General features: G+C 40.5%; 1 protein-coding gene across 2 annotated transcripts; it reads left to right on the top strand.

Annotated features, from left to right (window-relative positions):
* The first annotated feature begins 2,310 nt into the window (after positions 1–2,310).
* Positions 2,311–13,620, top strand: tmem88bl (transmembrane protein 88b-like). Of its 2 annotated transcripts, none has more exons than XM_075462142.1 (3): positions 2,311–2,491; positions 3,327–3,671; positions 11,750–13,620. In XM_075462142.1, exons 2-3 carry the CDS (start codon positions 3,378–3,380, stop codon positions 11,975–11,977), a joined length of 522 nt encoding a protein of 173 aa, XP_075318257.1. In that variant the 5' UTR covers positions 2,311–2,491; positions 3,327–3,377; the 3' UTR covers positions 11,978–13,620. The 2 variants fall into 2 exon arrangements, with proteins under 2 accessions (XP_075318257.1, XP_075318256.1); XM_075462141.1 differs by having other exon boundaries at positions 3,377–3,671.
* Positions 13,621–13,928: the final 308 nt, after the last annotated feature.

Genomic DNA, 13,928 nt, shown 5'->3' on the forward strand with positions numbered 1-13,928 from the left:
AAGAAGAAACTGACCATGACATTTCTGAACACAGCACAGTTTACTGTGATATTTATTTATTAGTAAACGCAGATTTCACGTTTCCCCCTTCAACTACAAGTTCTCCTGCTCACAGACTCAACCGGCTTCATGACTTGCATGCAACATGTTACAACACTTCATTTTGTCCTTATGATACACATTTTCTGAACTACTTTAGGTTTATCGGGTAATGTGGGGATTTTTCTTTTTTTGATCTGTGGGGGTATACAGCCAAGTACATTTCGCAGCACAGGTTTCTTAGATTTATCTGTTCCGTGAATTGACATTATGTTTGGTCTTTATGAATTGAGTTACACTGATCTAAATATTCTGAGACAATATCTGATTAAAGACAAAAAAAGCAAATCCTCAGCAAAGGCATATTGATCGGACAGATAAAAAGATATACAGGTCCAGGCTGTAAGGATCCTTTATAGAACATAAAGAGCAACAAAGAGCAACCCAACAAGCCTTCCCATCAATGAATTTAACACTTTCAATAAACAATCCCACACCTCTCATTGTGGACGTGGTCCTTCCTGGTGAATGTGTATTTCAAAAATGAGTTTATGGCTCAGTGTGTTTCCACCTCAGGTGCAAAATTCCACATAAAAACATGAAACAAAAGCACAAATATAAGACTAACAGGCACAGAAATAGAAATACTGTTGACACACATACATGTCAAGCTGATCAACTGAAGCTCACAGTGAAATCAGAACATTCCACAGGTGTAAGCTCATGCTGAGAAGTGCTGGAGTCATAAGAGTTCAGATGGAGATTTAAGCAATAATGGAGGAGTCTGTGTGAGGTCAGAGTAGCTTAGGACGACGAGGGGGGAAATCTGCAAAGGAGCAGATTGACAGGGAATAGTCCGGTTAATTAAATTTTTTTTAAAGCCTGTATATTAAAGTTCATTGTCTCTTCTAGCCAGAAGGGAATTCACTCTTGTGAGAACTAAGGCTTTGTGGTGAGGTTAGATTGGAGAGCTGTCAGGGAGACAAGAGACCACAGGTGAGGTCCCCTCGACACTGGCACAAACTACAACTTGTTTAAAAAGATTTGTGACCTCTGACAGGTGCATGTAAAGTTAAGCATCACCTGAACAACCAACATAATGGAGTGCTATAACATAACGTAAGCTTTGTGAAAGGATGTATTTCAGCCCAAACTATTTTTCTAAACCCAGCAAAGAAGATGTAGTGCATAAACAGTGAATAAGAGACAAGGGTGGATTTATAATAACAAGGAAGTGAAAAGAAAGAGTTGTTTCATCATGAACTCAAATTAGAGTCCTGTGGTTTACCGCACAGTGAGCACTGTTACCATCTACCACCTCCACTCCTTCCTCTGTATGAGGACTCAATGACTTGTTCAGGGACAGATTTAACAATGATGTTTGCTGTAAATGCCCTGTATGGTCGTTTGGACTGGAGGGCTTGTTGGTATGAAAACTCAGCATAAAACGCACAATAACATCAACTGTACACAACACTGATGCATATTCATCTAATTCAAAAATACAAAACAATGCCAGCGAAACAATGACAATATCACATCTGCTGTTGAAAGAGACAGCACATGCCAGCCAGCCGGGATAGAATCCAACTGCACTGTAGCAACGTTAGAGATCTTTTTTATAATTCACAAAATCTGCACTTGTAAATTCTCAATGAATTGATTTTAAAACAGATTCTCTGCAGCCCCGCTGACAAAGCAGCTGTTGAATTACAGGAGCTCCTGTGGGGAGAGCAGGGCCTTGACACTGCTCAAACCACATGTTGTTTAGGGCCAGAATGAACTATGTGTAGATCATGACGAAGATGTAGTAGAATTCTCAGCCGGATAGGGATTGGGTTTGGGCCACATACACAGAATGATATCAAGAAGAAGATCTCACAAACTAAGGTCATTGGGAATTTCCGTGCATTCACATGTACATGTCTCTATGTAGAGGCTGCAAAGGTGAGTCCGACTACTCTTTTCTCCACAACACTCCAATGTCAATACATGAGTGACAAGAAGATTAATCCTGAAACTTTAAAGCATTTACAGAGAGCTTTGTGTTGCCTACATCAGACTCTGTGGTCCAAACGATTCCAATTTAGTTGTTTTGTCCTTTTTCTATTAGAATTTTAGTGAAGAGATTATGTCTTCTGTTCAAATCTTAAACGAAATGCTTCAACGAGGAAGACTTTAAAAAACTGTCCTACCACCGTGTGTGTGCGCGTTCTCAAAGCGCGCGGCCCATGTCACTCGCTCGCTCCCGCAGATGCGCAGGGATCCAGAGAGACAGCAGCATCATTTCATCCGCGCAGGGTTTAAGTCACAGGTGCCCGTCTCCGCCGCAGTTCCTCAAACTGGCACTTTAAGTGTTTGTTGACTTAACACAGAGACTAAAACTCCGCGTCGATTAGTGGGAGAAAAATCCAACAAACACAGGGATTAACGGGATTTGTTGTTCCTCGAGGTAGGCGACCAAAATTCTTTACATGCATTCGGTTGTCACATGATTTAACAGTTTTATATATTCTGGGGGGGGGGGGGGATTCTACTTAAAGAAAAAAAAAGAATGAAAAGAATATAGGCTACATATATGTAAAATATTTATATATTAATGCAGGCTTCATTTGGCCATTTCAGCCATAAAAGGTCACGGTGTCTGTCTTAAAAGGAACTGAACTGAGGAGCAGAACATACTGCTTTCCCTGTAGGTCTGTATCTTTAGCTCAGCAGCAGCTTCCTCAGGTTTCTGACTCACTCACTTTCAAACAGCATGTAGACGAGGCTTTAGGGACAAGCCCTGATCAAAGAGATCAACCAGAGGAGTTAGAAAGGCAGCCAGAAAGAGTGTACACACCTGTGTGTGTGTGTGTGTGTGTGTGTGTGTGTGTGTGTGTGTGTGTGTGTGTGTGTGTGTGTGTGTGTGTGTGCTAGAATCACTCCAAGCTATTGGTTTCTCATATATGTTGTATAATAAGTTTGGCTGCATGAATGGAGTGAAGAGCTCCATCTGCTGCTCGCTGATTTTAATATGCATTCCTCAGACAAATATTATACAGCTGAAGCAAACAGTATCCACTCTGGAGAGGAACTCACTACTTTTAAAAAGATGTTTTAATTGTTTGGCCTCAACAGCAGAGTGGGAGCAAACTAAGAAATTGACTTATAAAACATGCAAATATTTGCTTTCAATATAAATTTTCTAACAATATGTACAATTTTAAAAGGCACAGGGATACTTACAAGACTCCAAAGTAGTAAGTTTTTTTTGTAACTGTTCAACCTCTTTAACATTCAATTAGGTACATCATTAAGACTTCAAAGAGCTGCTCTCCATCCCTTTGTCTCTCAGAATGTGTGGTGTGGACGTGGACCTGGATGATGGGGGCTCGGCTGAGGAGGAGAAAGAGGAGGAGTTTTGGATTGGGGACGGAGTCAAAATGTTGCCCCCTCCAATGGCCCATAGTGAGGGCAGCGCTTGGGGCAGCCGCAGGGGCAGGTGTGGCTGCGTGGCCTGTGGAGCAGCTGTCATCCTCTGGAACCTGTGTGTCATCTCGGCCTGCACTCTGCTGCTGGCTGTGGTCTTCTCTGTTGTGCTGCTGCCTGCAGTGCTGCTGCTGTATGTCGGTTTTCTCTGCCACTCCAGGGTGAGTGGTCTGCAGCTGTGTGGTCTCAGCTTAACCAATGTTGTTCTGCTGTTTATTCTATTACCAGCAAGGGCAAATTAAACAGAAAAGCATGCTCATAATGCACTTCACAACTGAAGAAATGATGTGAGTTTTGCTCCAGAATTGAAAGTTTTAAAGGAGCTAGTCTTGCCTGTTCATCATTGTTCAGAGAGTACTGGGCAGAGCTCAATAAAATGATATGATTCAAATTTATTTAATTATTAATTTATTACTTTTGTGATTGCAGAGTTAATCTATTAAGACATGGAATATTTTACAATTCGTATAATTCTCAGTCTTTTATTTAATGCATTTGTTTTTCCTCCCACAATTTTGTAATCGATACAACTACGAAGAAGACTGAGAGCAAAATCTGGATTCTGAAAACAACTACTATCAACATACTTAACACACATTTCTGTAGAAATGTCAACACAATCGTGTTTTATAGGACACCACCTAACATATAATGTAGTTACACCCGATTCTCTGCAGTTGCACTGCTTTAGGCATTCATTACAAGTGTTGATGCATTTTACATGCTGGTCATCACAAAAACAAGATGGGAAATACAGAAATGTTTTCCCGTATCGATCACTGGCTGCTGAACAGAGGAAATTTATTGGCTAAAGACACTGATGTTTGACTTAGGATTTGGTGGAGAGTCTCCACTGGAGACCATTAGGAGCTAAATAGATTATAGATATCATATACTAGAGTAAATATCAGCAATAACCTAATCAAAATAGCTATAATTAAGGATTATTTGTTTTTAGATGATTCAATAAGCACCTGTTTACTATTTGATAATGTTGCAGTTTAATCTTTTAAACGGGTTAAACACACGGGAGTGTTGAAAATCGATTAGCTCTATTTTTCAATAGTTAACACCGCAGGATGGTTTGCTGTCTTTTGTTGCCAGAGCAACGTTGAACATAATGGATGAATGTGACACGAAGTGAAAAAATATATGTTATTAAAACAAGAAACGCACGGCTCCAAAAGAGATGCGCCAAACTAAGAAATCGTTTGTGCTGAAACCCAAAGATGATTGACAAACGAGGTGACAGCATCTGAAATAACCAGCATTTATTACACTGTGCAGCATTCACAATCACAGAGGTCAACAGGATGCAGTACTAAGCTGACACAGGCCATTTTTCCAGGAGTCCACACATTAGAGTCTTCTGTCCAGGAGCTCTTCTCTTTTTTCAGTTGTTCCCACTTAGGAGAGAAAACGTAAGCTCTTCGTACTTCCAGTTGAAAAAGGAGTTGGTGCTTCTCCTGTCGCTCGTTTACAGGTAACCTATAAAACGAAGAGAAATGAACATCATGAACCATGAAAATGGACAAGTAGCAGTCTTTGCTGTGCCTGCCCATCCTCAGCTGTATTCGTTCGCACCATTCAGCCATAACATTGATACCACCTGTCTAATATTTGTATGATTATTGATTATTTTCTCTCATTGTGCAATAACTGCTTTTGTTTTTGTGGTCACTAATTTTTCTCAGTCATAGAGCAAAACTTCAGTTTTTTCTTGAATTTTGTGTACTTTTCCCCTTAATTTAGTTCCTTCTTATTCAAATATTCCAATTTTTTCATAGTTATTTTTTCATATTTACTCCATTGCAAATCTCATTGCAAATCTCAGGATGTGGAGGAAGAACTAAAGATGATCGAGGTGGGGTCCTTGTGGAATGCGCTTCCTTTTCACAGATCCCATCAGATCCCATCAGACTGGAATCTGGGGAGTTTGAAGGCCTGCTGAACATCTCAGGCTCTTTGTTGGTTTTTTGAGCCATTCCTAAGCAGTTTTAGGTGGGCGGTCAGGTGTCAAAGTAACATCTACGTGAATACCAAGATGCCGGTTTTCCAACGAATTTTTACCAGATATGCAGTGATTCTCACATTACCTGGCAGTGATTTTAATGATGTAGCTGTTTGTTTATGTCAGACAGAAAGACAGACACACCGATATGTCTCTACAATAAAGAAAGAAACGCCCTCTTGTGGGAGAAGACAGTGAATTTTGCTGGTGAATGTTTTATAAAGCATGCACGTTGCAAGTTTGCTGGGAGCCTTCTTTGATGATGCACTCAAATGAAATGCTCCACTTGTTCTGCAAGAATCCTGCCAGAGAAAAACACTTCACGGACCCACGCTATCAGCTCCCAGCTCTTTAAAACACTTCTTATTTCCAGGCTGTAAAATATATTTGATCTTGTTTGTGGGGAAGTTCTGACAGAGAACTATTAACTTCCTTGAAAGATAATATCTTGCTCTAGATCAGAATCGGAAAGCTCTCAGATCCATCTGTGCACATTTTAGCTCAAATTTGATGTGGGATTTTACAGTGGACAGCACAAACATCCGCGTCAATAAAGATCCCAGTGAGACGTCAACACTCATTACCTGCTTAGTGATCAATTCACCAAGATGGCTGTAGTATGGATTTGTGGTTGTGCCATGCCTGGAGAAGATTTCCACATAATAAAATCTGTTGAGAGTTGATGTCAGCATCGCATTTTCCCTTTCATTCAAAAGTTTATGCACTCTTAAATTTGATTTTTCTGAATTCAGTAAGCAGTAACTGTAACATATAAAAGTTTGTGCACTCTTATAAAGTGTCAAAGCCTCATTTATAAATTAAGCTTTCATTGAAGCGGTAGGACTCGTGGACAGTTTGCCAGCTTAATAACTTCTCTGATGCTTTTTGGCAACATTGAACAACCAAGTGCGCCTCTGAACTATTTAGTTCATTTGAAGGATCTGAAAATGAACCAAGTTGATGCCAAAAAAAAAAGATTTTTTTTTTTAGGATTATAAGAATAAGAAATTTGCAACTGTCACTTCTGTTATCTGGAGGTGTCAGCAACCAAGGAAGCCAAGAAGAGACATAGAAAAATTAAGAAAACCTTGAGTTGAAACTGCATGGGCAGAGAAGTAAAGCAAAACACCTTTATGATTGCAGGACAGAATAGTGTAGCTGAACACAAGAGCTGGTGTATTGTTCCACTGTGCAGTGTACATACACAGCAACCCAATCTCCCCTTAAAAATAACTGCATTGGTGGACAGCACAAAACATTGCAGCTTTACAATGAGGGGCTCAAAAATGGCATATTTCGATGTTTTTGTGACTTTTGTCTCTTTATAAGTACAGAGATGTAGATTACATGACGCAACGTGATGACATAGATGTTTGACACCTCGTTATGTGAATATGTAGAAGTTTAACACTGCTGACTTGGCCACAAGCACTTAAAAGGAGAAGGAGGAGTGGTCGGATTAGTCGGCCCACCGACTGTTTCCATACAACTGCCATCCACTATGTGGGCTTTGAGGGTTCCCTTTATTGTATGTCATTGGAAAGAACTACTAAAACCCCTGGTGAAATTTTGCCATCTAATCATGGATTGACTCTTCACTTTTTCTGGCAAGACTGGGTTGTCCACAAACATGAAAGAGAGATGACATTTGATGAGTCATCGGAGGGAAACTTGCGTGTTACTTCATCACAAAAGTCAAATTGCTTGTTGTCTATAATTACCATAAGTATGTTTGGAGAGAAAAAGTTGCAGCATTTGATGTAAAGGTTATCTGCTGACAGGGAGAGATTGTAGCCTGTGGCACAACTGTGGGGGCAAAAATCTTATAGTCAGTCACGAAACCAGCTCAGGAAAAAGGTTATATTCCTCTTAAAGGACAAAGATCTGAAGCAGATCTTTTTAGATGTTAAAAACACAAGTTCTTACAGGCCCCTGGCCAAAATATTTGACAAAATCTGAAGGTTATTCAAAAATATGCGGGTTGACTCTTAGATGTCTAATGCATGCATTTGCAACAGACGATGAAGTCACATTAAAAAAGAAAGTACTTGCTCTTAGTATCAGGACAAAATAAAAATAAAAAATCATCTTCAACGTGGTCTTAAAGTTAGATGAATACAAGCTCAGAGGAACAACACGAATGACATTTCACCATGTCTTTATGTTTCTAAAGTTCTTTTCACCTTGTTAACATGTCCATGTGGGTTTTTTATGGCCACAAGATGAATCCTCTATCAACACTATGGCTGAGGCTTGCTGATTGGATTTGCTGAGCACCACCCTATGCAAAAGAAAGGTGAAGTCAAGAAGCCCAAATGTTCCACGTAGACCACTATATTGACTATTTGGAGGAACCAGAACTAATCATCACTACTTGTTAGATGGAGCTTTTGAAAGTTATAAGAGGAACTAACACTAAGTGAGATAGAGAGGCAAGTGTGTGTGTTTTACTCAGGTTGCTTAAATGGCATATGATGCATGTTTTGTTTAAGACTGTCATAGCATGAAATGAGATTCTATAATCCTTCATGTCTTATCCAAAGATGTCAAACTGCAGAAGTCGATTCAGCTTATCAGTAGCCTGATAAACCAGCCTAAATGGATTGGATGTCTAATTTAGTCTGGCACCGATCAATGGATACAACGGAACATTGTTGATGAGCACAACCCGTTGTCTTTCAAACCGCGTCTGTGCCTATAGGCCAACGCTCTGACCAATCAGCGCAACTGACTGTGACGTAGTAAGCGCGACAGAAAGCTTTGGTGGGAGGGGACTCTTCCAAAACTGATGCCAAGCACAGATTCTATAATAGGACAGATACGCCACTCACGGTGCATTTCCGGTTTCCAACGAGGCGATTTTGGTTGCAGTTCCACCCTCTTTCCACGTGGGGCGCCCAATTTTGGAGACCAGAATGAATGGAGTCCTATGGAGCTATACGCCCTTTCGTGCCCTTATCTCAAGATATAATTTTTTCTCTAGTAATTCGAATGTTGTTTTCGAAAGAGGGTGTTTAGAAAATACCCATGGCTGAGTTTTAGATTTTTAGAGCCACTCATTTGCTTAAAAAAAGGATTTGAAGTGTATATGACGTCATACATAGCTGGTCGACCAGCTGTCATTAGCACAATGCTAGCGCGTTGTGGACAACAAGAAGCCAACCAGTAAGAAATCAAAGGGATATATGTACTCGTTCAGTTGATTTTTTACTTGAAACCCATGTTGAGCTCTCAGAAACTACATTCAAATCTGAGCGCTCTTGAGGAGACTTAGGTGAAACTGACCATTTGTAGCATCTAGCTCCATTGGGCCCCATTCATTCTGGTCTCCACCGACGCTCCCAGTGGAATTCTGGTGGAACTGCAGCCAAAAAGCCGGTACAATGGGGCTTAATAGAGAGTGGCAAGGCTGTTCGTTATAATGGCTGTGTGCCAAGGCTGAATCAAACGAGCACTGTTCCATTGCCGCCGCCATCTTTCTTGTTGTGCTTTCGCTTGTCTATGTTCGCTTCCACTGCCCAACGTCGCACTGCTCTGTCGTCACTCCCTCAGAACCCTCTGGCCCGCCCGCGTTGATTCAAAACACATCTCTGCGTTGTGATTGGTTTAGTTGCCATCTGCCAGATTCAGGGCAGTATTTTCAAAATGACAAGTGGATCGAGGCCAGACCCAACCGCAGGCAAAACATTTTGCCGTCCAGCAGTTGGCGCTGGTTTTCCAGGCTAGCTTATCAGTAGACATTGCTGTGTCCCAATTAACTGCAGGATTTGTCACTAAACCTATGATGATGACTGACTTTATTCCAGCTCGAGGACCAGGCGAATATTTGAGGGCATGTTGATAAGTTTATTTTTCCGAATGTGGGGGGCTGCAAACTTTATCAGATTTCTGCCAAAAGTCAGAGCGGTACGTGAAAAACTAAGTCGACCCTTACTGCTTCCACAGGAATTAAGAGAGTTTGTAGCAGCCAAGTGCTGACGATTGAAAGCAATTAACTGATCATCAGCAAGTGCGAGCATGTCTATAAAAGCAGATGTTTTGGCAGTTTGCTGGTCTGGAGCATTAAGGTGTGTGTCAACACAGTGCGAGCACAACTTAGGTTTGCAAAGTTTCATCTGAACAGATGAGACCAAAGTGGAGATGTCTGGTCATGATGCACAACACCTCGTTTGGGGAAAACCAAACACAGCATATCTGCGCAAACACATCACTGCAACTGTTAAACACGTGGTGGAGGGGTCAACCTCTGTATACCAAAGCGTTTTTTGAGTTAAATGTGAGGCCATCTGTCTGACAGCTAAAGCTTGACTGACAATGATCCCAAACACAGCAGCAAATCTACAACAGAATGACTTAAAAAGAAAATAATCAAGATGTCGCAATTACACAGACAAAGGCCAGACCTGAACCTGATTATTATTGGTGGGACCTCTAGAGAGTTGTGGATAGATAAATGCTGCAAACCTCAGGGAACTGAAGCGACGCTGTAAGAAGAGGAGTCATGTCCATGGGGTTTTCCCCATGTTTTCAGTTCTTTTGTGTTTTATCATGTGTTAGTTTATTTCATGTCTTGGTTTTTAAGTTCATGTTTAGTTAAGTCTTGCCATGTTTTAGTTTTGCCATTGTTTTTTCCTCAGTCCCCATGTTCTGGTCATTAGTTCACTCACGTCACCTGTGTCCATTCTCATCAGCTGCACTCATTTACCAATCACCCTGTTCAGTATTTAGTTTCCAGTTTTCCCCCATTCAGTTCGTGAAATCCTTTCACCATACTTTAGATTTCTAAACGTCTAAGAACACAGAAAAGTCAAAAATAAAAGTAGAGGCTCATTTTAAGATCCTCTAGCTTCAGTGGTTGTGCTCAATTTTGTTCATCTCGAAAATCAAAAGCACATTTACCCTGAGCTGCCCAACTATTTGCATACAACAATAGAAGTATGTTCACAAATCATTTACGGGGAGGAATCTGCTTAGAGGAGGAATCTGCTGCCCGCTCTGTCTTGTTGAACTTAACTGGAAGGCAAGTAAGCCCATGTCGTTTACAGAAAATGGGAGGATTATCTATCATTATGGTTGGCAGGGGGACCTCTGCTGAGAGATGTAAACAGTTAGCCAGTTAGCCTCTAGGGAAACTCTTTTTAGAGGAACATGTTATACCTTTGTACATGAAAACCTCTTCTGAAGGAGACACATCATTTGTGCTTGTTGAGAACACACCATGACTAAATGTTGGAGCTAATCAGCTTGTCTTTTCTTGCAATCAGCAGATAAGAAGGGTGTGGCTGGCTCTGTGTTAGTCACATGTGGTGCAGAAAGATCCTGTTGTCATGACAAATCATCTGGAGGATCTACATTTCTGTCCTAATCTGACAGTTCAAAAGAATCACCGCCTGCCTTTGACACCGTTGTTGTCAAAACCGTAATTGTCACAGTTACGAGTGGTTTGATTTCTGAGAGAAATCTCCTGTACGACAGATGGAGAATCTGCTCAGCATGTGCACGTAACAATACCATAATCATGATTAGGGCAGACAGCTTTGTCAGTATAAAGCAAACAGTTACCCTGTCACTCAAAAGTCTCTTTATCGTGATGACAGACTGCACGTGGAGAAATGGACTCTGAGCATATAAGTCTGCCTGATTCGGCTCCAACACCAGCTGTGCACAGAGATGAGGAGGAAAATGTACTCAGCAAAAGCACACTGTGAAGTACACTGTGTGTCACACAGTACTGTTGCTTTGGTCCATTTGCAGGAGGTGAGGTTGGTTTTGAAAGGGATTACAACGGGAACCTGTTGAGCAGAAGAGCCTCTGAAATCATTGTGTGGGTGTCTGAGAGTTTGACGGAGAGATTATGTTCATTAGTGTTAGATTCGATTATATTCTGGTACCAGTGTGTACTTGGCCTTTTTCTCATCCATCATTCCATTTCTTGTCTTATTTACTTTTGTCACTGGCCCTCTTGTGTTCACCTTTTCCCTCTGCTCAGCTTTCACAGATGAATGATATCTCAGGGGTTTACTGATAGCTCTGAGCCAGTTTTGTCGAAGGAAATAACTCTGTGACACCTCCCCTTTGCAGCCTGAGCACACATCTGCCTTCAAATCTTGAATTACACTCTCTGAAAAGCAAACTCATCTCTTTGCTTTGACAGATGTGAAGCTGAAGACAAACTGTCCCTCATGACTTCTCTCTACTTACACTCTCCCTCTGTGTTTGCCCTTGCAGGTTCTTGATGCCCCATCTGCCATCTGTCGTTACCTTGACGACAACAGCTGCTCCGCCCTCATCATCCTGGGCTTTGTGATGATGTCGCCACTCGTGGTTGTAGCCGCGGCAGTGTTCTGTGGGCTTCTCCGAAGGTTTCGGCTCCTGCTTTTCATTCAGCCGATCACTCGTGCCTGGTACCGAGGAAGGCTGCTGGACTGGGCGGGCAGCATCCACGCTTGGGTCTGATCCACACAGAGAAGGAAGAAGAGGTGATGAGGGTCCATGTGACATGTGAAGAGTAGGGATGTACCAGAGGTATATCTGTAAAATCAGCCAGAAGGATGCAGAGGGTGGACAAAAAAATGAAAAATATCCTTTTGTATTTGTTGAATTTAAAAACATCTGTGACATTGTACAGAAATTAAATTCAAGAAAGAGTTGTTCACACTGAGCTAATGTGGATTTTCAGCTTTTTTTAGAAATGTTCTAATTTTCTCTGTAGCTGCACTCACCTACGTAATCACCCTAATCATTTTAAAGCAGCTCAGTCTCAAGGAAAAACCTAAAAAAATTCATGGCATCCCGCAAAATTTTCCACAGCAAGTCTTCATGTTTTTGTTGGACAGTTTAGCTAGTTATACAGGAGAGGAATATTTTGATGTGATATATTATTACAGGGTCAGTTGTAATGCAAGCCTAAATGTTTTCCTTACCTTACACGCCTCATCTTTAACACCTACAGCTACATAACCTCGATCAAACCTTTAGTTTGTAATGTATAATGAAAAATGAGTGAAAGCACAGGGGAACAGCAATTAAATGCAAAGAAAAATAAAGTTTACCGAAGGTATTTGAAGGCACAACTGGTCAGGATCGGACCCGCTTCAACCTCCAAAGTGAACTTGTTTGACTATCGAATGTGAAAACAACGGTCAAAATTACGATTTTTCAAAATTTATCAGCAAGAAAAGATTACATTTACATGACTAGTTTTGCCATGAGACTGGGTTGTTTAAATTGATTCCTTCTTTTTAATCAGTAATTCCTGTGCTTTTTATTATAAGGGCAGCATGCAAAAGAAAAACGAACTATTGCCATGTCAGTTATTTCTTGTATTGTGCAGAAGATACCTGAAGACACTGACTGCAAAAGCGTGTTAAGTTAAGTTCTTGAGCTCAATTTCGTCATTTTAGGACACAGTTGTATTTTCTAAATGTCAAAATATGAATTCAAGAACAATTTCCTTGGTGATGTTAAACTGAGTTGCATATTGAAGGTTTTTGGCATAGTTTTGTCTACCCCCTGCACCTGTTGGGTCATTCTGGGATTTGTTTCAGTAAAAGATTGCACTTAAGTTAATGATAGCAGGTTTCGCACAAGTCTTGTTTGGCTTTAAAGCAAAAACAGATAAACATAATTTCACATAAACATTGCACAAGATATTCTGCAATTATTTTATTTGAGGGGCCATTAATACACATGAGGACAATCAAAGAGGAAAACAAAACTCAAAGAATTCCCACTTTCTTTTGAACACGCATCAGAAAATGATTGAATCAATTGATGATTGATTGAAGTGATGAATTAATTTGATCTGCTTTTGCATATCTTGTGATTTTGTGTTGCCTTTCTTCTAACTGTGGTTATGTTATGGATGTACTCAGATGTGTCAAATAATGTGAGCTTTATATTGGAGGTCTTGTAGAATGTCATTACAAACATCAGATTAAGACTGCTTTGAATTATTCACACCCACAGACCCACACATGTGTGTGTATTTGTATATATATATATATATATATATATATAAACCGGCATATGGTTCAAATCTACAATACTGACAAATGACCATTAGAATATGAATAAAGAACAATATATGAAAAAAAGGAGCACATGTGTGTTGTCTTTCTTAGAGTTGTATTGTGAATGCAATGGTGATGCCATGGATTGTTTCAAAGCCATATTGCATTCTCGCTGTTCTGGGGCTTTTTGTGTGTACAGTACATACACTGCAATTTAAGCTTCAAGATGGTATTTTTACATTGCAGGATCAGCCTCTCAAATCATATCTCAATTAATTTTTATTCCTCACAAGAGGAGGTGTATGTGCATGCAAGAAATTACATACTGTCAATACATTTAAAGAATATTTGACTTCCAGTGCTCGTGGGAGCAACAGTGTTGCAAAAGAATGTGT

Source organism: Odontesthes bonariensis, chromosome 3 (assembly GCF_027942865.1).
Source record: "Odontesthes bonariensis isolate fOdoBon6 chromosome 3, fOdoBon6.hap1, whole genome shotgun sequence".
Lineage (NCBI taxonomy): Eukaryota > Metazoa > Chordata > Actinopteri > Atheriniformes > Atherinopsidae > Odontesthes > Odontesthes bonariensis.

Bases quoted from the DNA above. Each gene is read 5' to 3' on its own strand.
- tmem88bl (XM_075462142.1), top strand. From the start codon at position 3,378: ATGTGTGGTGTGGACGTGGACCTGGATGATGGGGGCTCGGCTGAGGAG. The intron at 3,672-11,749 runs GTGAGTGGTCTG...TTGCCCTTGCAG, and splicing joins GTTTTCTCTGCCACTCCAGG to GTTCTTGATGCCCCATCTGC.